The following is a 24703-nucleotide window of genomic DNA, read 5'->3' as shown; positions in this document are numbered from 1 at the left end:
TTCTAGCTAATTTTTCTATAATGATCCCTGTGATACCAATGAAGAATTTAAGTATGTAGTTTTAAGGGCTGAATCTTTAATTTGAACTATTAAACTTCTTACGAAACTGTTTAAGAATGAGCCCAACAGATACTCATAAACCCACTGCTCAGTATTAATATGTGTTTACATTTCACCATTTTTGCCTCTGATAGATGAAAATCCACACATTCGTAATTGTATTTATCAGCTCAAGCTGCCTTAACAAAATACTCTGACTGGGTGGCTTAAACAACAGAAATTAATTTTCTCGAAGCTCTGGAGATTGGAAATTGGAGGTTGAGGGTGCCAGCACCATCAGGTTCTGGTGAGGGAGGGCTGTCTTCCTCAGTTGCAGACAGCTGGCTTCTCACTGTGTCCTCACACAGGAGGGAGGGAGAGGGAGAGCTTTCCAATCTCTTCTAAAGGCACTATCGTATCATGAGGTCCCCACCTTCATGACCTCATCTAATGCCAGTCACCTCCCAAAGGCCCCATCTCCAAATACCATTACACTGCAGGTAGGGCTTCCACACAGGAATTCTGGGAGCATACACACCTGCAGTCTATAATGATAATGATACAAATAGAACCACCTAGAAAAGATCACAAGGAATCGCCAGAAAACATCACAGTGAGCTATCACTTCACAGCTAGTCGGATGGCTATAGTTTTCAAAGACCAGAAAATAACAAATGTTGGCAAGGATGTGGATACACTGGCAGTTTTGTACATGGCCCATGGGCCTGTAACCTGGTGCAGCCACTGTGGTAAACAGCTTGGTGGTCTTCAAAAAGTTAAGCACAGATTTACCAAAGGACGACCGGGCATACTGACTCACTCCTATAATCCCAGCACTTGAAAGGCCAAGGCAGGTGGATCATTTGAGGTCAGGAGTTCGAGACCAGCCTGGCCAACACGGCGAAACTCTGTCTCTACTAAAAATACAAAAATTAGCCAGGTGTGATGGCACACAGCTGTAGTCCCAGTTACTCAGGAGGCTGAGGCAGGAGATTCACTTGAACCCAGGAGATGGAGGTTACAGTGAGTAGAAATCGTGCTACTGCACTCCAGCCTGGGCAACAGAGTGAGACTTAGTCTCAAGAAAAAAAAAAAAAGAATTACTATAGGATGCCATAATTTCACTCCTAGGTGTATACTCGAAAGAAATGAAAACGGATATTCCAGCAAAAATTTCTGCACAACTGTTTGTAGCACTGTTCACAATGGCCAAAAGTTGGAAAAAGTCAAAATGCCCCTCAACTGACAAATGGAAAAACAAATCCCATGTCCATACAGTGGCACATTATTTGCCATAGAAAAGCATGAAGCACTGGCCTGTGCTACAGCGTGGGTGAACCTCAGAAATCCTGCGCCAAGTGAAAGAACCAGACACAAAGGGCTGCGTGCTGCGTGACTGCGCTCCAGTGAGAGATCCAGAACAGGCAAATCCATGGAGACAAAAAGCAGATTCATGTTGTCGGGGCTGGGCCGAGGCAGTGGGAGTGACGGCTGATATGCTGTAGAAGTGGTAGCTGTATAATATTTTTAATGTAGTAAATGCCATGAATGGTTCACTTCTAAATGGTGAGTTTTATGTTGTGTAGATCATACCTAATTAAAGGAAGAACCCAGGCAAGGGGGGCCTGGTGCTTTAGGGACCCAGTGTGGCTGGCGCTCCCATGGCTTCACCTTTGCACCCGCCAAGAACACACCACGCGGAGCCTGAGCTTACAGTTGTAGATGCTGCTCCAGGGCTAAGGACGCTGTGCAGCCCTTCCTGGGGTCTCACTACTGTGACCAAGGGGTGGCTGTTTGCCAGGCTTAGAGACAGCCACAAGGCCACACACAGCGCAAGGTGGCCAAAGTGCGGCCAGAGTCAGGGGCCAGCTCCTCTGCATTTTCACATTCTGGCAAAAAAAAAAAAAAAAAAAAAAAAAAAAGAGGCCAGAATTCTAGGTTCTGCCTCTAACCTTGGTATCCTGTTAGGTTCATTTGCTTTTGTTGGGTTCAATTTTGAGGGTTGGTTTTGATATAATTTTTTTTAATTATGAAAGATGTTACATGGTTCCAAAGTCAAACACACTCAGAGATGTCTACTTCTCTCTCTGTCCCATCCCCAATTCCCTCCCTCCCTAGAAGCCATCATTTTTATCTGCTGCTGGTGTATCCACGTTTCCTTTTCCAAATATAAGCGAATAGAGTATGGGTTTTAGTCTCCCCGCAATTTCTTACGTAAAAGGAAGCACACTCTGCGTTGTGTTTTGTGCCTTGTGCCTTTCCTTTGACAGTGGGTGTGGGAAACCTCTCTACAGCCATGGAGCTCTTCTCACTCCTTCACTGGGACCACAGCCCTCGACTGCATGGAGATCACAATTTATTCAACTAGCTTCTCTTACTGCACATTTACTGCAGTGAGCCTTGTGCCTATGTCACTTTGTTTTTCTGCCAGTGAATCTTTTTTTTTCTTTTCCTTCCTTCCTTTTTTTCTTTCATTTTTTTCCTTACTCTGTTTTCCAGGCTGGAGTGCAGTGGTACAATCTCAGCTCACTGCAACCTCCATCTCCCAGTTTCAAGCAATTCTTCAGCCTCCTGAGTAGCTGGGATTATAGGCACATGCCACCATACCTGGCTAATTTTTGTATTTTTAGTAGAGGCGGGGTTTCACCGTGTTGGCCAGGCTGGTCTCAAACTTATGACCACAAGTGATCGCCTTGGCTTCTCAAAGTGCTGGGATTACCATCAGCCACCACGCCTGGCCCTTTTACCTAACATTTTAGTATTATAAATTAGCAACAGACAATTCATAGATACCCAAGTTAAAACTTGAAAAGCTTCATTTTTATAATGTATATTGATATGATGCTTTCTCTCTTTTCCAGAACACTTTCACAGCTGTGATAATCACTTCATCTCATACCACTGCAGTGAGATGTCATAGGCATTCACTTAGCAAAGCCTGAGTTCAAAATGAGGATTTCTTTTGGGGAACTATATAATATTTTTTAAAGTATTTTGAAAGATTCTCTGTTGTTTGGTTAGCATCTCTATTCAGTGGAAATCAAATGCTAATTTTAAGTAATGAAATTGGAAACCTAGCCTTTGGAGTAGTTTGTTGTTGTTTTTAATATACAGCAATTTTAAAATTTGTCTTTGTAATTTGTTGAAGTGAGTGAACTAGATTTTGGAATCCTCTAGCTCACCATTGACAAGCCGTGTTTTCAGTCAATGTGAATGACTCCATTTCAGGATTTTATAGTTAACTTCACTAAATGCAGAAGCTAAGACAAGGCTGGGGGCACACTCTGGGAGGCCGAGGCAGGCAGGTCAGCTGAGGTCAGGAGTTCAAGACCAGCCTAGTCAACCTGGTGAAACCCCATCTCTACTAAAAATACAAAACTTAGCCCAGCGTGGTGGTGCACACTTGTAGTCCCAGCTACTCAGGAGGCTGAGGCAGGAGAATTGCTTGAAACCAGGAGCAGGAGGTTGCAGTGAGCCAAGATCACACCACTACACTCCAGCCTGGGTGACAGGGTGAGACTCCATCTCAAAAAAAGAAAAAGGGAAACTGAGACAGCTCCTGAATGGGCAGATAGGGTTTAAACTAAAAGGCCCTCTGGCGAGGAGCTGGAAGTTGGTGTTTACATTTCTTTGTAACCACTCTCTGGTCCTTGATCTCTCCTTACCTTGACCCTTACAGCTTAGACCAATCCACAGTTACCTTTGTTCCCTCTCACACCCCCATGGGATTCACATGGGCTGTCTTTCATGCATACCCTGTCAGTCTGTGACATTGACAGAGAGGCAGGAACTGAACTAAGCACGTGTGTAGAAAGGCTTCAGTTGGGAGCAGAGGACAAGAAAGAACCAAAGTCAGCCCCTCGTGTACTGATCTCAAGGGGCTGGTCTTGTGCAGGGTTGAAAGATTTGAGGCTCTTTGCTTGTGGTCCTAAATTAGCTGAAGGAAGTGCGTGCCGCCAGCAGAGGTCTGTGAAGGGCAGCTTGCTGTGTGCAGAGACAGAGGTGATGGGCGAGGCTGCCGCAGAGCCTGCCTGACGGTGCTGATGGAGCTCTGAGTGGCAGCGAGCCCAGTGTGTGTCATCCTCTCACCAGAGGTGTGGGTGACAGGTGCTTCCAGAGACTGCTGAAGGCTTCAGGCCTCTGCAGAAAGGTGGTCTCTTCATGGTTGTGTGTTGGCTCAGGTCCTGCCCAAAGTCACGACGTCACATCTGCCCAGCTGTGCCGAGGCCCCAAATCAACCTGCTGCTGCTGCTTGAAAGAAACAACCCCTTTTTCTCTGCCCACCAGCCTACTTAGGTTCATCCCTTCTGCTGCTCATGAGCAGACAGGCATGTTCCTGGGACAGTTGAGGCAGAGGACAGGCCTCTGTCAGGTGTGTGCTCAGTGGCCTCTGGTCCCAACCCAGTGAATTCATTTCGTCTAATCCACAAGTCCAAGTTTGTGTTACTCTTGAGCCATGTAGGTTTTTCATGCCCAGGAGAGTCCTGAAAGCCCACTTTCGATCTCCTCAAGTTTGCTAGATCTCAGGACTGCAGCAGCCCTCGAGAAGACTGTGGGCTCATCTTGGCATGCACAGTGCCTCTTTATAAACCCCCCAAGCAGTTAATTTCATGTGGACATCTCAGTTTCTACCACATGCTTTTTCTCTGAAGAAATGACTGAATTCTCCAGGGTTGAAAATGCATGGGATTTTAAACGTGGCCCTTTTAATGAGCTGGTGCTGTGAGAATGGAGGGAGTCTGTCGCACACGAACTTCCCATGGGCTGTGTGCCAGATCAGTGGGTACATTGTCCAGTCTCTGGTGGTAAACCGCAGTGCACCAAACCTCAGGGACAGCAAAGAGTGCAGACATGGGTGACAGCATTCTGGATCGCACGGGGTTGCTCTGTGTCCCCTTCTTCCCTCCACTCTGGCCCCTGTTAGAGAGCTTGTGGCACAGTCCCTGGACCTTGCAGCTCAGTGGTCACTTTCCCAGGGACACCCTGGGCTGTTTCTCGAGATGTGGCCACCCTGGCATGAAACTAGATCCGACTCCTGTCTTCCACCAACCATGCAAGATGACCAAGAGTCACAGATAAGTTATGTCCATTCCAAGTAGTAAAAAACAAACTGCTGTGGTAAGTGAGCCATCCTCATTCAGAGTCATTGGAGAGAAAGCAACAGTAAAGATACCTTAATGTTATTGGTGGCTGTGTTGTAAAGTGCAGTTGGGTGATTGATTTCAGACTCAGTAGGGATGTTTAGATTCACACTGGGGGAAACGTCCTTCCTGTTTCCTGCTTCCCATCTGGCAATTCTGATTATGTCCTCTGTGGCGCTTTTCCCCTTGCATCTACACTGTCTGGGTGGAGCATGTACATCCATGGCTTTGCGTCCTGTGGTGATAAAAACACCAGCTGGGGCATGTGCGCCACTGTGACTCTCCACACCTGGCCCAGCTAGAACCCCGCAGGAGAACTGCCTCTGCTTCCCTCATGCCTGGTGCCACCACCTGCCTAGGAACAGGCAAGGGTGGCCCGGGCTGTGAGCTGCTGTCACTCAAAGCTCCTTGGGGGAGCCCACAGCCACAGGAGAGGTAGGGATGGCGTCTTGATGCTTCTTGTGCTTGCATGGCACCTCCCAAGGCCCGAGGCCCGGGTGAGGGCAAGAGAGCAGGAGGAGACAGGAGAGAAAGGTGCTGGGGAAGGAACTTGTCATAAATCAGGTGTGTGAGTGCTTCCAGCAGCTTCTCCCAGCTGCTTCCTGTCTGGGTATGAGAGGAGGCAGATGTGCAGAGGAGCAGGGGACTTGCCACAGCCGCAGAAAGGCGGGTGCCACACAGGCCTCACGTTAGCTTCCCACATCGCAGGGGCTTAGTGAGGAAGGGCGAGAGCGAGCGCAAGAGGTCAGTCATGCCGGGTGCTCAGGGTGCCTTCTCTACTGCAGAGCTGGGCCTCTGCCTGGGGCTCTGGAGAGCAGGTGGTCACGAGGTGCCGGTGCTCACCCCATCCTGCCACAGAGGAGGAGTAGGAGGTGTGCTGGCTTACACCGGCAGTGCTGGGATGGGGAGACGTGTGTTTCTCTCCCTCCAAACCACTCAGTCACTTTGGAAATATCAAGGCCTTCATTCTAAAGTGGGAAGGCAGGCTCCTCACTAAAGGAGCTTCCTCTCTGCTTTCTCCTCACAGTCTATCTGAGACAGAGGAGGAAGAGATAGAGCAGATGCTGGCCACCTTTCTCCATCCCTTTGGATGTCACAAGCTTGTCCATTCTGGTGGCCTTCCCTCCTTAAAATTCTCCCGTGTCAGCTCGCCACGTGTATATGACCGTGCCCCTGTACACTTCCATGAGAGCACAGAAAGTGCCTGCTCTTCCCACAGCCCTGATGTCCGGGCAGCCTGGAAGGCTATACTCCGCCTGCTGGTGTCTGTCTTTACAGCAGGGTTCAAAGTAGAATCTTTTAGAAAGTGGTAGAATTGGTTTTTAACATTCTGCATTTTAAGGCAATCTTGTGCATACCTGTTCATGTGTGGTTTGTGGTTGGGGGTTGCACGCCCTCCCAGTTCCTCCCGTGCCCCATGCATGCCACGCATCTGGTGGCTCAGTGCTGAAACGGGGCCTGGGTGATTCCGCAGGGCCCTTCTCTCCACGGAACACTTATCAAATTGCATTGATGTTTGGTCCAGGAGAAGACTGGCTGTCATTCCACCACAACAATCCAAATGGAAGATTCCCCTGTGTTTGCTACTGTAAATCAAGTCATAAAAATGTGGGAAGGAATAACGGACTCCTTCTGGAAACTGGAATAGGTTTTGCCATATGTGCAAAACATTTCCAGTTTCCAGAAAGTCCATTATTCCTTTAAAGACAATGTCTTGGGTCTGTTGGGCTGTCTTTGACAGAAGCAAGCCTGGACCCAGGAGCCGAAATCTAAAATCCTATTCTAGTCTCACCTTCATGGCAGCACGGCCAGGAGTGGGCCAGCTTTCATGTCTGGAAAGAGAGTCACCTGTCAGGAGGCCCGGCATCCCACCACGTACCAAAACCCATCAGGGAAAACTAAAAAACTGCCAGAATTTAAATATGGGTGTTGGAGCTAAAGAAACTGCATTAAGGCCGGGCGCGGTGGCTCACGCCTATAATCCCAGCACTTTGGGAGGCCGAGGCGGGTGAATCACGAGGTCAAGAGATCGAGACCATCTTGGTTAACATGGTGAAACCCCGTCTCTACTAAAAATACAAAAATTAGCTGGGCATGGTGGTGAGAGCCTGTAATCCCAACCACATGGGAGGCTAAGGCAGGAGAATTGCTTGAACCCAGGGGGCGGAGGTTGCAGTGAGCCGAGATCACGCCATTGCACTCCAGCCTGGGTAACAACAGCGAAACTCCATCTCAAAAAAAAAAAAAAAAGAAAAAGAAACTGCATTAAAAATTTTCTTTATTGTAGAGGTTTTTTATTTTAGGAAACACACAGACACTCTTTGCCCTTTTGCTTCTCTTTCCTGTTCACACAGAGGCAAAATCCCACTGCTCTTACCCTGTTAGGTTCTTGTATTTGCCACATCAGGTTTCCTCTCTCAAGACTGAGCTGTGAATATTCTTCCTTCCTGACAGGGGGAGTCGGTGAAGTACTTCCTGGACAACTTGGACCGGATTGGCCAGCTGGTGAGTAAGCACCCCCACCTGAAGAAGCTGGGCTCCAAGATTAGAAAACGTTTGTCCAGAGACCAAAGCAATCCACAGCGTGAGGGCTCAGCTGGACTTACAGGCCAAGCTTGTTCTATTACGTTAGCACTATAACATTATGCTCTCTGTTAGATCTGGGCTTCGTCTCAGCAGGGAAGGGGAGGAAATTGTCCTGTGAGAATGCCTTTCACCGTAAAGGAGACAGACAGAGGAGTTCTTGAGTGAAAAAAGGAGGACTTCGTTTATCTTACAGAAAATTCAAACATTTACAAAAACGAATAGTCCAATGAAACCCCAGGTGCAACATTATCACTGATTGCTGGTCCTGTTTCAGCAGCCCTGCCCCTACCTCCAGGAGCAAATGCACAGCCATGTCGTTTCACCAATAATATTTTAGAGTACCTCTACAAGATGACTCTCAAAATCTTAACCACAATACCGTATGGCTCCTGAAAAATCAGCAGTAATTCCATAATGTCAGCCTAGTCAGTCTGGAGATTTTCCCTCTTGTCTCATTAATGTTTTCTTGTTGATTTTGCTTTATTTTAGCAATTTGAATCAACAACCTAATAAGGCCCATGCGTTGCAGTAGGTCAATATCGCTTAAGTTTTCATCTGTCTGTCTCTGTCCTTTTTCTTTCAGTGTATGTATTGGAGTAACTGGATTATTTATCCCGTAGGGTTTCTTACTATCTGGACTTTGCCCTTCCACCCCTGTAGTGTTATTGAAGATGTTTCTCTGTCCCCTGCATAACCCGTGGGTGGTGGGCAGACTTCTGGATCGAGGCTTGATCCTGTCCCTGTTGCTCTTTTTGCAAGACAGCTACCTGAGTGGTGCATGCACTCATCACAAGAGGTGGGTTTTTTGGTTTTTGTTTTTGTTTTTGAGACAGGGTCTCACTCTGTCACCCAGGCTGGAGTGCAGTGGTGCAGTCATAACTCGCTGTAGCCCCAACCTCGTAGGCTCAAGCCATCCTCCTGCCTCAGCCTCTCAAGTAGCTGGAACTACAGCATGCGGCACCATGCCCAGCTAATGTTTTTACTTTTTGTAAATACGGGGTTTTACTATGTTTCCCAGACTGGTCTTGAACTCCTGGGCTCAAGCTATTCCTCCCACTTCCCAAAGCACTAGGATTATAGGTGTAAGCCACCATGCTTGGCCTGGAGGATTATTAATAGTGCTAAGTCCAAGTGGGTGAAGAGTGACTACGGTTGCCTGTGTGTTGCTAAAGACTTAAAGATTTTTTCTTTTTTCTTTTTTTTTTTTTTTTGAGATAAAGTCTCGCTCTGTCGCCCAGGCTGGGGTACAGTGGTGCTATCTATCTTTAATATTTGTATTTTTAGTAGAGATGGGGTTTCACCATGTTGGTCAGGCTGGTCTCGAACTCCTGACCTCAGGTGAGCTGCCTGCCTCAGCCTCCCAAAATGCTGAGATTACAGACGTGAGCCACCGCGCCAGGCCCAAGACTTGAAGAATTTTCCAAGAATAACAAATACATTGCAGACCAAATTTAAATCACATTACAAAACCTAAATTATTTCACAGTAATTTAGTTCACCTAAATTAGTTTTGGAAGCTGTAACTCTGGAAGTTAGATAAATAAAAAGGTATCTCTGGTATGGAAACAAACAAAATTGGTAAATTCTCTCTGGAGAAGAAAATGGATGTGATTTTCAGCTGGGGCGTGTCCATGAGTGTTCTGATCATTCGTCCACAGACTGGTGAGCCTCTTTTCGTTTTGAAATAAAGTATTTGATTCTTCCACTTTCTGTTTCACGGCCAGTTGATAATTTTATAAATGAAATTTGCTTTTGGTATTTGGTTCAACCTCTTGCAAAAGTCGATCTCTTTCCTTCCACCCTATCTTTTTGCCATCTTTTTATTTTCATGTGTTCCTTCTTGCCCTCCTAAATGTCTGCCTCATCCTGTGTTTTACAGAATTACTTTCCTAGTAAGCAAGACATCCTGCTGGCTAGGAAAGCCACCAAGGGGATTGTGGAGCATGACTTCGTTATTAAGAAAATCCCCTTTAAGATGGTGGATGTGGGCGGCCAGCGGTCTCAGCGCCAGAAGTGGTTCCAGTGCTTTGATGGGATCACGTCCATCCTGTTCATGGTCTCCTCCAGTGAGTATGACCAGGTCCTCATGGAGGACAGGCGCACCAACCGGCTGGTGGAGTCCATGAACATCTTCGAGACCATCGTCAACAATAAGCTCTTCTTCAACGTCTCCATCATTCTCTTCCTCAACAAGATGGACCTCCTGGTGGAGAAGGTGAAGACCGTGAGCATCAAGAAGCACTTCCCGGACTTCAGGGGCGACCCGCACCGGCTAGAGGACGTCCAGCGCTACCTGGTCCAGTGCTTCGACAGGAAGAGACGGAACCGCAGCAAGCCGCTGTTCCACCACTTCACCACCGCCATCGACACCGAGAACGTCCGCTTCGTGTTCCATGCTGTGAAAGACACCATCCTGCAGGAGAACCTGAAGGACATCATGCTGCAGTGAGCGGGAGAGCCCCAGTTTCCAGCGTCCATCAGCAGCCTCCAAGGCTGTGGCTCAGGCCCTGTGGTGTGTATCGTCTCTGTGGTCCTTGAGTGGGTTTCTCGGATCCGTGCCCTCAAATACCTGGCTCCAGAATGCTGTCAGCCCAGCCCAGCCAGCGAACTCCAGGCAAAAGGACATGGACACTGTCATGTTAGCTACTGAATCCTGGGGACGAGTAAAACTACTGAAAATCCAAGGGATCATTGTGTTATTAATATGGAACATCTAATAACACTGCTTGCTTTTCTTTACAGAAATTTTACTCTTTTTCTGACACAATTTAATTGAGGACTGTGTGTGTGCGCGCGCGCACGGGTGCACACACGCTCTGTCTTTAATGACAAAATCACAAAAACCAGCTGGCCTTGCAGATGGCTTTTCTAACTCGCAGGTCTTCCTGAGACAGACTAACCTGAGAGCTTTGCCTAACGGTAGCTTGTAGAGATCCAGTGCACGCCAATGCTGCTAAACTCAGTGCCTGAGCCCGGCCCTGCAGCCCCAGCCGCAGTGTCTGAAGGCCACCTCCCAAAGGGAGCACGTTGCCTTTGCAAACTCCCATGCCAGTTTTCCTAAGAGTCCCTCATCCAGCCTTTTAGATAGAGCTGAGGAGCCATGCCTAGGATCCCCTCCCAGCTCTGAGGACAGGATGGGGGGCTCTGCAGGTGTGGATTCACCTCAGCTCCCCTGCAGGGGGCTCAGTCCTTCCTGCCCTGCCAGATGCCCAGCAGCACAACATGGAGTAGGACAGGATGCCTGTGGTGACTGCTGCTTCGTCCTTGCACACACAGCGGTGCTCTTCACCCCTAGCCACCCCCGCCCAACCTGATGGCAAAGACAGAAACCAGGTCGCCTTGCAGATGGCTTTCCCATCCAGCAAGTCATCTGCTCACACGCAGTTGGCAGCACATAGCGCTTCCTTCTTTCAAAAACATTCCTCTTCTGGGGCTTCAGAAAGCTGGCAAGGCGACCAGCAGAGCTTTTGTTAATGCCCTAGCTGCTTGGCGAGCTAACAGCTGACCTTTCAGGAAGCCCACAAATGCTGGAGGAATCTGGGTTTCTCCACACAGCCACTCCACCAGTGCCTTCGGTTTCATTAAGAATGACCACGCCTGTTCTCAGCTCTCCTAAGGCTGATTCTCATCAAGGCCCCTCGCTTCTGTGACTGCTTGCAGAACAAGTAAACACTCTCGGATGCCGCTGTCCTGGGGGAGTCCACCCGAAGCCTGTGAATGTTGATGCGAGCTGGCCAATCCTGGGCCCAGCTCACTCGTTCAGCTACCTGCTATGTGTCTTTCACTGTGTTTAAAATACATTGCATTCCAAGCTGGTCCCCTCTGTGTATCACTCTACTGAGAAATCCTGCCTAGTATGTTTGGGGATGTATCAGCTTTAAAAGCAAATGAAAAGCTTCCTCTTAATTGGCACCCGAATGTTACTGTGGCTCAGTCACACATCCCAGGGCCCTGTCCCGAGGCCATGCTGCCCCTGACCCCGAGCCCCTCTGCAGCTCTCTCTGGGCTTGTTTTCCTGCAAACCCAATCGACAGAAGCCCTGGGACAGATGCAGAAGCAGAAAGAGGAGGGAGGGGGACCTGCCTCTGGGTCACCCTGTCAGCACAGCGTTTTCATTAGGAGACAGTGTGGACTCTCTCTTGTGGTGCTCAAGGGTGTGCGTCAGTGTTTGCTGGGCTTACAGTTCTTAATTTGGCTGGATAATGAAGTTTCTGTTCTTGTACTGCATCCTTTGGCTCTTCACAGATCTAAAGGATGTGACCAGGGATTAGTGCCAATGACCACAATTTTAAAGGAGAAAGGAAACTCTTGGTGGGTCCCTCGGGATGGTCTCGGGTCACATTTTCAGTTTGCAGCAGTGAAGTGCAGCTTGGTCCACAGCGTGGTGAGCTTTGTGTGCTGCCTGGGTCAGCTTTCACTATCCCCCATGTTTGTCAGGACCCAGAGCCCAGAGGAAGTGCAAGCGGGTCCTCCACCAACTTGGACTGCCTCTTGGTGGCGCTGTTGGAGGCAGCACCACCATGATTGGCATGGCAGGGGAGTTGTTTGAAACACCTTCCTGAGTAGTCCAGCCTGGTCAGTGAGTGCTTGTTTTCCTTTAAACAGTCTGACATATTTACTAATCGCTTTCAAACCGGAAGCATGAGAGTAAGGAGATGTTGTGAGGTCTGTTTAACTTGATAGAAAGCGCGGTGGAATGACCCCCGGCCCAGGTTCTTGACTCGCTCAGCCACTGACCCCACCACCCTGGCCTTGCTGAGCTGGACTTCCTCCTCATCCTCATGACCAGGGTGAATTAGGAAGTTTTTAAAGATACCCCCTTCCAAATTCTGTAACTCATTGTCATTGGAGAAGGTAACTCTTTGCAAGGCTAAACTATGATCATTTACAACTTTTTTACACATAGACTGTAGTCATTTTTGTCTCCAGAACATTAGGCTTTTGTATTTTTTAATTTTAATTTCACTGTTAATCTTTATTGTCTTTTTTATTAAGATGTTGGAAAAGCAGGAGGTAGTTGTGCCTCGACAATTATTGCAAAAAATGTAACAATAAACTTCCTCAAAATAAGATATGTTCCTCATAGCTATACTGTTTACACCTAAGAATGCATGTAGGGTTTTTACTGAAATCTATTTTAAACTCTTCTGTATGTTGAGATATTGTTTCAAAGATTTTGAGTCATAGGTCTGTAATTTATAGAGATCTCTAGAATTCCTATTGTAATTTTCCTACTTTGTTAAAAATGAGTCATTATTTTAACTCCAATATTTAAAAAAAAAAAAAAAACCTCTTAGATGATTAGTTAGAACTAACTTGGGGGTTCTGGGAGCAGAGATCTACTAATCTGGTATTGTAAGGCGGAGGCTCCCATTGGAATGGTAGTGGTCCAGGTCAGTTGCTCGTGGCGTAAGCTTTGCACAGAGTATTAGCAGCGGGAGGGTCTGGCTTGAAAATTTGGCCACCCTTAGCCTCTGGATGTTTATTAAAATAAATTTAGTCTTTCTTGGCTCAATATAAAATATTGCTAGGATTCAAAACCAATGCTAAACTGATTTTTAAGTCCCAGAAGTTCAGAGCGAATCACTCTAACCTTTTTTTTTCTTTTTTCGAAACGGAGTCTCACTCTGTCACCAGGCTGGAGTGCAGTGGCGCAATCTCAGTTCGTTGTAAACTCAGCCTCCCGAGTAGCTGGGACTATAGGTGCCTGCTACCACACCCAGCTAATTTTTTGTATTTTTAGTAGAGGCAGGGTTTCACCATGTTGGCCAGGATGGTCTTGGTCTCTTGACCTCGTGATTTTCCCACCTCAGCCTCCTGAAGTGCTGGGACTACAGGTATGAGCCACCGCACCCGGCTGTAATCCTAATTTTATTCGAACATGGTTTATTTATTCATCACAGTTATTATTTACACATACCAAACAAAGCCTGCCATGTAGGAGAACCACTGTAAATAGTATTTGGGGCTGGGTGCAGTGGCTCACACCTATAATTCCAGTACTTTGGGAGGCCAAGGTGGAAATGCTTTGAGCCCAGCAGTTTGAGACCAGCCCAGGCCACAAAGCGAGACCCCATCTTTACAGATAAACAGAATTGGCTGGGCATGGTGGTGCGTGCCTGTAGTGCCAGCTACTTGGGAGGCTGAGGCAGGAGAATCGCTTGAGCCTGGGAGCTTGAGGCTACATGAGCTGTGATCACACTGTCCACTCTAGCCTGGGCAAGAGAGCAAGACCCTATCTTAAAAATACATGAAGATGCCGGGCGCGGTGGCTCAAGCCTGTAATCCCGGCACTTTGGGAGGCCGAGGCGGGTGGATCACGAGGTCAAGAGATCGAGACCATCCTGGTCAACATAGTGAAACCCCGTCTCTACTAAAAAAAAATACAAAAAAAAAAAATTAGCTGGGCATGGTGGCGCGTGCCTGTAATCCCAGCTACTCAGGAGGCTGAGGCAGGAGAATTGCCTGAACCCAGGAGGCGGACATTGCGGTGAGCCGACATCACGCCATTGCACTCCAGCCTGGGTAACAAGAGCGAAACTCTGTCTCAAAAAAAATACATGAAGATGTGTTCCAGAGGCTTTCATTCAAAACACTCTATTTTTAAAGCATGACGTGGCAGCATATATACCTGAACACACGCATGTGAGCGTGAGAGGCCCCGCTCTCTAAGATGGGGAAGCTCGGAGGGGAAGGACCTTGTGTTCTGGAGACCAGAGGCACCCGAGGGGATAGCAGGTGGAGGTTCTGTCCTTGCAACCTTTGTGGTTATCGTTCCAGCCAGAAAGTGAGAAGACCACTCCTGGGAAGCATAGGCACTGTCCGGTCCTCGGCATGGTGTGACTGGAGCTCTCACGCCCAGGCCTCCACTGGATCTTGCACTTAAGCATCACTGCACACATCTCCTCTTTCCCAAACAAGCAGCTTTCTGGAAAGAGGAGTGGGGATGCCGCTCAGCGCCATTGCCCGTGTGTGGCCAGTGGGGCCTTGAACTGACCACAAGTGGAAAAGGCAGAGAGTGTGCCAGAAAAACACCCGCCCTGAGCACACAGTGTGCTCCGACTGTGGGCTGAGCTCTGGGAGCCTGGATGTCCTCACATTTCCGTGCTGGATTGGCCTAGCGGCTTTCTGCCCTGGGGACACAGTCGATCACGAGGCGCTCTCACCCGGGTAGTGTGCTGAGCCACCAAGCCCGAGACCCCAGCTCATAAGTGCAGGTTTCCCCATGTCCCAGGTGGTTCTGACGTCAGCCACGGTTGACAGCCACTAAAGGGGCCAGCTGGGAGGTTCCTTCCAGGTTTAGGGACATCCATGTTTAGCGTGGTGCGGATTGTATTTCACCATATAATGCGCCACCAGGTCTTCTCACTGGCTAGCACCCTGCCTCGAGAAGAAGTGCAGGGATGGTGGGTTTTCTTTTGTGATTTAAGGGCAGAGAGGAAATCCTTGCTAGTCAGTGTTTCATCACGTGTGTGCAGCCTTTCCCAATCTGTTGGCGCCATTTCTCTGTAAGGTGCGTCACATGCTTAGCAGCTTGAAATTAAGGAAACTTCGCTTTGAAGAGGACAGACCACTTTAAGGCTTACTTAATTGGCACAGCAGCCCCAGGGAGAGATGGTCCTTAAATACGGGATCCTGTTGTTTCCTTGAAGCCTTGGCATTCAGGGGAGCTGGCCCAGGCCTGAGAGTTGGCGGGGGAGTGCAGCGGGTGTGCTGGACGCCTGCATACAGAAGCACCAGGAGAGGGTCTGGCACTGCGCGCCCTGGAAGGGGATGGTTCACTGACGTCAGCCTTTCAATCTCATGCTCATTTTGTGAGGTGTTGTTACTGGACCTGGAAAAGTGTTAGGTTTCCCAAGAAAGGAGCCGAAGCTTCCTTTTGACCAGGCCTCAACGGCAGGTGACAGGCTACCAGGGAGAGACAGAGTCTGCGGTTTGGGTGGTGACTGAGCTGGAACTGGATGGGGCGGGGATGTGCTGCACTTGCCTCCAGGTCTCACGTTCATGGCCTGTCTCACTTGTTCTGTAGGAAAGTCTTCAGATCACAAAGACCTCCCCTTGTCCCTTACTCGCTGCTCTGTCTTCCCTCCAGAACCCTGTGGAACTTGGAGGCGGGTTATTTTTGGTGTTCAGGGTAGTATTTTGAAATAGATGCATCGGATTTCTGGGCTGCAGTATTGCCATGTCCGGGTGGAAGCTGACTTTAGACCACAGACAGGTCACCACTCACTGGAAGCATCCTTCGCCCCTCCCCTTGTGTGGCTGTGTCTGTCTGATGCTGCGGGCCCAGGGCAGCCCCTTCAAGGAGATGCCGGCGTGGTGTGGTTCTGCTGACCACAGGCCATGGCCATGGCTCTAGCCCGTGAGCCTGGAGGACCTAAAGGCTCAGAACAGCCATGCTTGGCATGTGCTGAACTAGTCCCTGGGAGATGAGCTTTTCTCAGTATTTGAAATTCCCATTCAAAGGGCATACTTGCAGAACCCAGCAGGGGGAAGCAGGAGGTTCCTAGAAGGGAGTGAGTTCCCAGATACCCTGGCATGGCGGACACTGCTAGAAGCCAGTGTCCATGTGTGGTGAGGGGTAGGAAGTGGATGGAACTCTGAAATAGACCATAGTGCTCCTGCCCAGAAAAGCAGACCACCCACTGGGCACAGGCTTCTCTGTCCTGACAGATCCAGGTGTGGAGGGGACGAGAATTGCTCCCACACTTAACCCTGACATTTGGAAATCCTTCCTGGAAGATGACACTCTCATGAGTCCAGCAGCCTCAGCACCTGGCTGACGGTGCATTTGCTGGGAGTCGTGTTGAAAATCAGGTGCTTTCTTTTGAGCAGGTTCCAGGCAGTCATTTTCTCCTGTTGGTTTCCTTTTGGATGTGTGTGTAACATGAACCAAAGCAGGACATGGGTCCTGTTACCGGAGGCCGTGGCGGGGGGGACGTCAGCCTGAATTTCCTGCTGGGCAGACACAGCCTGGCCCTCAAGTGAGTGGGGTAGACAGGGTATGGAGAGGCACCAAGAGCCGTGACTGGTGGAAGGGCTTCCCTTCCCTCGCCTGGTCCTGTTGCTGAAAATGAAGGGCTCTTGTTCCAGGCCTGTCACCTCAGCACCGTTTAATTAACAATGAATTCACTTCATTCTGTGATTTTTTTTTTTTTTTTTTAGGGCAGAGTCTCGCTCTGTCGCCCAGGCTGGAGTGCAGTGGCACAATCTCAGCCCACTGCAACCTCTGCTTCACAGGTTCAAGTGATTCTCCTGCCTCAGCCTCCCAAGTAGCTGGAATTACAGGTGCGCACCAGCATGCCTGGCTAATTTTTTGTATTTTTAGTAGAGACGAGGTTTCACCATGTTAGCCAGGATGGTCTTGATCTCCCGACCTTGTGATCTGCCTACCTCAGCCTCCCAAAGTGCTGAGATTATGGGCATGAGCCACTGCACCCTGCCTATTCTGTGATTTTAAAAGCTGATATATTTTACCCAAATGAATGTAACCCCAGCAATTCGTGATCGAGGTAGAGCTTTCCTGGGGGACCACATCTTCTCAACTTGCCCAGCAAACTGTGTGAGCCCCAACTGGCTTGGACTGGGTGGCTCACCTGTTAAACTTTCCCTCGTCTGGACTTCTGGTCAGATTTTATCTCCGCAGACAGATGTAGGGGCGGTCGAGAGCCATGGCCCTCTATGAGGAGGATATAAATGTCCACGCCCAGCTCTGGGGCCTTCTGGTACTAGCTCCACGTGCAGAGGGAGGCTCTGAGGATGGCTGCTGGAAGAGCCGAGGTGTGTGACCGGCAGACCTAATTGTTGCTGTCTGCAACTTCAGCCTCTGCCCTGGAGCTGTGGTTAAAGCTGATCTGAATTGTCCCCGAGACCTTGGGGAGCACCAAGGGGGCATGCCGGGCTGTGGCTATCAGTGCCCCTAGCAGTGTGAACCCCTTGAGACTGTGGCACGCACCCCTCCTCCTCCTCCATCCCACAGGTGGCTCCCGAGGGACCTCCCACAGCCTCGGGGTGATGCAGGAGGTCTTCGCCACCAATGTCTTTCCCATCTGTCCTCCCCAGAAAAAGTGACTACAAACTAGGCCAAGGACACTGGGTCAGGTAGGAGACTTTGAAACTTGGGTGTTGAGAACTGAACCAGACTTGTATCTGGAAATCACATGAATGAGGTGGGTTCTTTGTGGCTGTGCCATTCACCCGAGCTGTTGGGATGAACCCGGGTGCGTGTTTCCACGTTCCCCTGCAAACAGGTGCCAGCAGCTCTTGAAATGTAGCTGGGGGTGACAGGTGCTGAACACGTGTCTGCAGCAGAGCTCCCACGCCGCCCGCAGGCCCTGTGGGCTGTGTGCTCTGTGGTACTTTGCAGTTAGGAGTCCACGTGTTAAGATTTTTTTTTCTCCTCTTTTATAAAATGTAGTCATGTTAATTTCCACACTACTCACTGGTATACAACTACCATGCAAATACATTTCAAATTTACTTTTTTTTTTTTTTTTTTTTTTTTACAGAGTGAACCTTCTTGATTTTTATTTTATTGTTTTATTTTATTTTATTTTAAAGGGTCTCGGCCAGATGTGGTGGCTCACACCTGTAATTCCAGCACTTTGGGAGGCTGAGGTGGGCAGATCACAAGGTTAGGAGTTCAAGACCAGTCTGGCCAACATGATGAAACCCTGTCTCTACTAAAAATACAAAAATTAGCTGGGTGTGGTGCAAGCCTGTAATCCCAGCTAGTCAGGAGGCTGAGGCAGAAGAATCACTTGAACCTGGGAGGTGGAGGTTGCAGTAAGCTGAGATCGCACCACTGCACTCTAGTCTATGTGATAGAACGAGATTCTGTCTCAAAAACTAAAATAAAATATAGGATCTCACTCTGTGGCCCAGGCTGGGAGTTCAGCAGTATGATCATAGCTCATTGCAGCCTCGAAACTCCTGGGCTCAAGCAATCCTCCCACCTCAGCCTCCCAAGTAGTTGAGACTACAGACATGTGCCACCACCCACACCTGGCTATTTTTTATAGAGATGGAGTCTCAACTGTGTTGCCCAGGCTGGTGTTGAACTCTTGGCCTCAAGTGGTCCTCCCACCTCAGCTTCCCTGAAGTGCTGGGATTACAGGCATGAACCACTGCACCCAGTCTGGATTCTTTAACAAGCCTATTTATGCAAAATTTAAAATCTTTGTTGAGTCTGTCAGTCTCTAGCATCTCCAAAAATTACCTTTTAACCTGTCAGGCAAATTGGTTTAAAACATTCAAAAATGTCCTCTTTCTTAACTCCATTTGAACCAGCTCACATCGATGGGCACAGTATTGTATGCTGACCAAGCATCGATAGGAAATTCTGTGGTCATAAGCTCGGGGCCTGTGCGTGGCCCCTGAAAATGGCTCATGGCCACTTTCCTGTGCTCGGCTCCCAGCCCACGCAGCAGGAGGACACACTGCTGGAGGGACCAGTCAGGTGGCCTTCTAGCTGTAGCACCTGAGCCTTCTGGGGCCTTAAATACAGAAAGGAACCGAGCGCTCTGCGCAGCCCCTCCCCGACGGTCACTGCATGCCAGTACCATCTGTGCCGGGCCGTCCTGCTGTGACCAGACTCACTTTAGAAATACAGTGTGCTAGGTTAAGATACGATAAAGTGTAAAAATGTATAGCCATGGTGGTTTAACACGTTTTGTATATATGATCTTTATAAATCTATTAAAATTTGCCTTAAATTACACCTGTCTTCCTGGCCTGTTGTGTCCCTACCTCCCTCACCACCTTTGAGAAACGGGGCCCCCCAGTGTGGCACCCACCCACCGCTTTCAAACAGAAGATTCTGCCATGTGCATCGCATCCACAGGCTTCCGGGGTGCATTCCACCACAGGGCAGGCACCTTTCCGGAAGCAAAGGCCTCCTCACATCTTCCACGTGTCTGCGGTATGTGGCAGGAGAGGGAGGTGAGCACTCAGCACAGAGCCCAGCTCAGGCCTTAGACCCTGTCCTTCCTCCCCTGAACTCCACCCTCCCCTGGCCTTGCCATTCCTGGGTTGTTCTTCCTCTCAGCGTCAGCAGGAACCTCCCACGCCACCCAGTGTTTCTTCGAGAGTCGGTCATTTTGCAGCTGCTGGTCACCACCACCAGACAGACCTATCGGCATAGGGGACGCGCACAGGCAGCCAGCGATGGTGGCCCACAGGGGCATATGAGAAACATGCTGTAAGTGATGTTCGTATAAACAGAAATAATGGGCTGGACATGGTGGCTCACACCTATAATCCCAGCACTTTGGGAGGCCAAGGTGGATGGGTCACTTGAGGTCAGGAGTTCGGGACCAGTCTGGCCAACATGGTGAAATCCCATCTCTACTAAAAATACAAAAATTAGCTGGGTGTGGTAGTGGTCATCTGTAATCCCAGCTACTCAGGAAGCTGAGGCAGGAGAATTGCTTGAACTCAGGAGGCAGAGGTTGCGGTGAGCCAAGATCATGCCACTGCACTCCAGCCTGGGCAATAGAGCAAGACTGTCTCAATAAATAAAATAAAAATTCAACAAAAGAAATAATGATCCCCTCCTCCCATATAAAACACACACTAGCCATTCCTTTTTGCCACAGCACATGAAAAATACTGTGACATGGGGACATGTGAAATGGGGAGTGAATGTTTATGAAGTGACTCTGTTTGACAGGTGTTTTAAAGGCCTCTCGCAGTGACTTTGTGGCTTGACTTCCACATGAGCAGATGAACCCGTCCACATCAGCAGAGGAGCCAAGTCTCGGAGGGGAGCAGCGCCTTTCACAGAAAGCTCCCGCAGCAGTGAGTGGCAGTCCTGTAGGGAGGGTCCTGTGGGCTCCTTGCATTCTCAAATGGAAGGAATTGCTTCTCAAACTCAGTCAACACATTCCCCTTTCCATTTAGACTTCCAGAATTTCATCCTCTTCCTTTAAGCCCTTTTTAAAATTTGGGGTTGATCACATTTATTAATTTTGAGGTTGATAATGTAATATGTAAGCATTATCAAAAAACAGTAACAGTTTATTTTGTATATCGGAGTCCATCCATCACTGCAGTACTAAGATGCCCAAGGTGTATTTCCACTTGGACTGGACTTTTAAACATAACCGTGCCATACGATCAAGTGGTGATTAAAGCTCACTTAACCAGGGCAGAGTCGTCCCCATCGGAGAGGCTACTGCAGGGCCATGGGATGTGTTGGGCCAAGGGGTGCTCTGGGCTCTGCTGTCCGGGCAGAGGAGGGAGCTCTGCCAGGTGCACTCGCCTTTGCCTCCTTTAGGTATCACTCCTGCTCAGGGGTCCGTAACAGACATCAGGTCATGCCATCAAGAGCCCAGTTGAAATAACTGCCTCCAAGTGCTCCAGGCAGGAGAGGCAGCTGGAGGAGGGCAGGAATGAAGAGGAGACATCCCCCTTTCTGACAGGTGCTCCCTGCAAGCCCCAGGAGGCCGTCATTCTGTCAAAGGAGTTGGGGTGGCAGCCCCCTGCCCATCCAGAAAAGGCCTCGAGCCCTCACAAGTGGGCGCCCAAGGGGACAGCCACCACCAACCCAGAGGGGCACAGGTGGAATGTGGTAGAAGCTTGAGTTCTCTTCAAAGGAAACAAAGAATGACCTGTTCCTGTGGCTTCCCTGCATCTCTTTCCTTCCTGCTCATACATTTGGAATAAGCGGCCAGAGCTTACCTCTTACCACTGCCTGGGTTCAGCAACCCTGAGAAAACTGCGTTCTCTACTCTAGGGCTCTCTGCCTCTTCCACCAGCCCACTCCTCTGCCCATGGTTTCTGTGACTCCCTGTTCCCAGAGGCCTACCCCAGGTGAACAGAGCACAGGGAAAGGAAGCCGCTGAGAGACAGACGCAGCTCGGCCCTGGCCTGCCCGCTGCTCCCTGACCACCAGACCAAGCCTGGCTACAGCGGTCCCTCAGGCTCCACAAGCCCCATCCTGTTAGAATGGCAGTGGCGCTGCAGTGGAAATGGAGCTCCTACGTGAGACAGTGTTGGAAGAGATGGTGAAAAGTCCACCACCTTCTGCTGTCAAAAGCCTAACCACAGAGGGGTATCAGCCTCAGACTGGATCCCACGCTGCCCTCAGGAGCCGTCAGCCGCACTCATCACCTTTGTCCACGTGCCAGGGGAGTGGGCACCTACTGACGCCATCAGCAAGCAAGAGTCAGGGCTGAACAAAACACGTCCCCGTTCATTCCTGCTGGTCACAGACCACCGAAGGAGGCCCATGAAGCAGACTCACAAGCGTGGTGAGGGCCTTTGAACAGAAGATGGTCTTAGACTAGCCGGGGGACAAAGGCATGTTGGCCTTTGCTGAGAAGTGACAGTTCAGTCATGCTGTATCCAAAAACACAGGCACACTGCGGCAGGCAGAGCACCCTTTGAGAGAAGATGACCACTGGACCCATAGGCAGGAGAGCCAGAACTCTTGGCAGGGTGGAGCCACGTGACTCCCGACCTCGCTCAGTTTCCAAACAACAGAATTGTGTTCATTAAAAACCCAGGGACAGCCGGGCACATGGCTCACACCTGCAATCCCAGCACTTTGGGAGGCTGAGGCAGGTGGGTCAGCAGAGGTCAGGAGTTCAAGACCAGCCTGACCAACATGGCAAACCCCCCCCATCTCTACTAAAAATACAAAAATTAGCTGGATGTGGTGGCACACACCTGTAATCCCAGCTACTTGGAAGGCTGAAGCAGGAAAATCACTTGAACCCGGGAGGCGGAGGTTGTAGTGAGCTGAGATCGGGCCACTGCACTCCACCATGGGTGACAGAGTGAGGCTCCGTCTCGAAAAGCCCAGGGAAGGCAGGCATGGTGGCCTGTAATCCCAGCACTTTGGGAGGCTGAGGCAGGCGGATCACAAGGTCAGGAGCTCAAGACCAGCCTGACCAGTATGGTGAAACTCTGTGTCTACTAAAAGTACAAAAATTAGCCAGGCGTGGTGGCGGGCGCCTGTAGTCCCAGCTACTTGGGAGGTGGAGGCAGAAGAATCACTTGAACCCAGAAGGTGGAGGTTTCAGTGAGCCAAGATTGAGCCACTACACTCCAGCCTGGGCAACAGAGAGAGACTCCATCTCAAACAGGCCTAGGGAGCAGGCATTTAGGGAGGCCTCGGTGGTAGAATCTGGCGGATATCGTCTTTGGCTAATCTTGCAAGAGCTCGGGTTCCTCTCAGAGACGGCAGGAGGTTGGACAGGACTCGCTCCCTTGACCCTCTCTGAGGGCCGTTCCTGTGCAGCCATGGGGGCAGGGGCCACTACATTCGCTTGACTCTGGTGAATATTTGGATTGCCTCAGATCATCAAGGAAACACTGCAGCGGAAAGAGTTGGACTGAATGCATAGTGACCGCAGGACGCTTCTTGGAAATTGCTTTTTAAAATAAACCCCTGCCATCAGCCTGTTTTCATTTGCCTCCCTACCCCAAGAAGCTGAGTTCAAACATAAACCTCCATTCTTCCGCGTTCTCATCAGGTGCTGCTGTAAGATTTCAGGAGAGGGAAGGCTGGTCTGGCATCTCCACCCGCGATCTGCATGTTTTTAACGGTGCTCAGGCAGAGGCTCTTTACAGTCAGGCAGGAAGTGTTTCCTAGATTACTCTGCAGTGTTTATCTTTGACAGCCTGGCGTTCCAAGAGCCATAAATTTGCTGTTTCCTTGGGTTTTCTTGAAACTGGGTGCCTCTGTGTGCAGTTGAGCCCACAGGGATTGAAGCTAGATTTCAGCTCTAGAGCAGTCTGCGTGCAGGGTGAGCTTCTGAGAGCCCTTGGGTGTGGGGCAAGCCTCTCCCAGGATGGCAGCCAGGCTCCCTCAAGTCTCTACCCTTGCAGGACCTGCAAACCTGGCCTAGAAGGTGGGCCGTTTGCTCCCAGCACACACAGGCAGGCCCAGGTCAGATCTGTGAGCCCTGTCGCAAAGCCCCGATTCTCTCCGTCTTCAGGGGGATAAAAATATTCCTGTCTGGGACTCGCCCTCCTTCTATAAACAAATCAGTGAAGTCCCAGCAACCCCGGGTGTGTTGTCGTTGGCACCTTCACGTAAGAGTGCCAGCCACCCACCCAGGCTGCTCCTTGGAGAGAGAAGGGGCTGCCATGGCCAGAAAGCCTCCTGGTAGTTGGAAACAAGGGGGTGTGGGGGCTGCTCAGGGATCGGGGTGCAGGCCTCCCAAGTCGGTGCACCCTATTACTCTCTTCCTGCTCAGACCTCTCCAAGTTGCTTTCCCGAGAAACCTGCAGGACAGCGGGACAACATGGGGTTCAAACCAGAACAAACTGCGCCTCAACTTCAGCTCTGCCACTTCTGAGGCTCCCGCCTTTCCCAGTCCCATCTCGGCGGCCACATCCATACAGTGGGGACGCAGGCATCTGCCTTGCACGTCATTTTGAGACAAAGATGATGTTGTAAAAAAATTCGTTACGTTGGAGAGACCCCATACAACGTGGAGTTGACCGACGAGGGAAGATGTGCCTGTTCAAGTGGACCTGGGCAGGGCAGTGGGTCCCCTCCTCCCTCCGAGCCCTGGCTGTCCCTGCCCATTAGGTCTGCAGAGCAACTTCCTTGGCACTGTTCAGAGACCCTCTACATGTGGGTGTCTCCCTGGAATGTTCTAGCATCCCCTTTGAACTTGGTGGGATCTAAATTTGGACCCCCAGCTTTATCACTCGTGCTTGACTAAGCTATCTTATGTTTATTTTTTCAAGGCTTTTGGGGATTTCTTTCATCAGGGAAAGGTCGGAAGTAGATGTCCCACAGAACAGTATTAACAGGTCGGCACCCCTCCCTCCTTACCCATGCTCGGGAAGTGGGGGTGGGAGCAGCACTCAACTCACTTTCCTGTGCCCTCAGAGTTCACACCTTGGGCAGGAGTGGGGATGATTCTCCTCCCCTCATCTGACAAGGAGTTTGGGCTTTGGAGAGAGGAAGAGAGGGAAAC

The 24703-nt window shown here is 49.8% G+C and overlaps 1 protein-coding gene across 2 annotated transcripts in view; it reads left to right on the top strand.

Annotated features, from left to right (window-relative positions):
• The window catches only part of GNA12 (G protein subunit alpha 12), a 134185-nt gene extending 110016 nt beyond the window's left edge, over positions 1–24169 (top strand). Inside the window, exons 3-4 of one of the 2 annotated variants that reach the window (XM_039460488.2) lie at positions 7635–7685; positions 9646–24169. In XM_039460488.2, coding sequence (XP_039316422.1) covers positions 7635–7685; positions 9646–10215 — 621 coding nt within the window. In that variant the 3' untranslated portion in view covers positions 10216–24169. The other variant, XM_074390347.1, reaches the window with a different exon arrangement.
• Positions 24170–24703: the final 534 nt, after the last annotated feature.

This window comes from Saimiri boliviensis, chromosome 20 (genome assembly GCF_048565385.1).
Source record: "Saimiri boliviensis isolate mSaiBol1 chromosome 20, mSaiBol1.pri, whole genome shotgun sequence".
Lineage (NCBI taxonomy): Eukaryota > Metazoa > Chordata > Mammalia > Primates > Cebidae > Saimiri > Saimiri boliviensis.
This window is presented reverse-complemented; position numbering and strand designations above follow the sequence as displayed.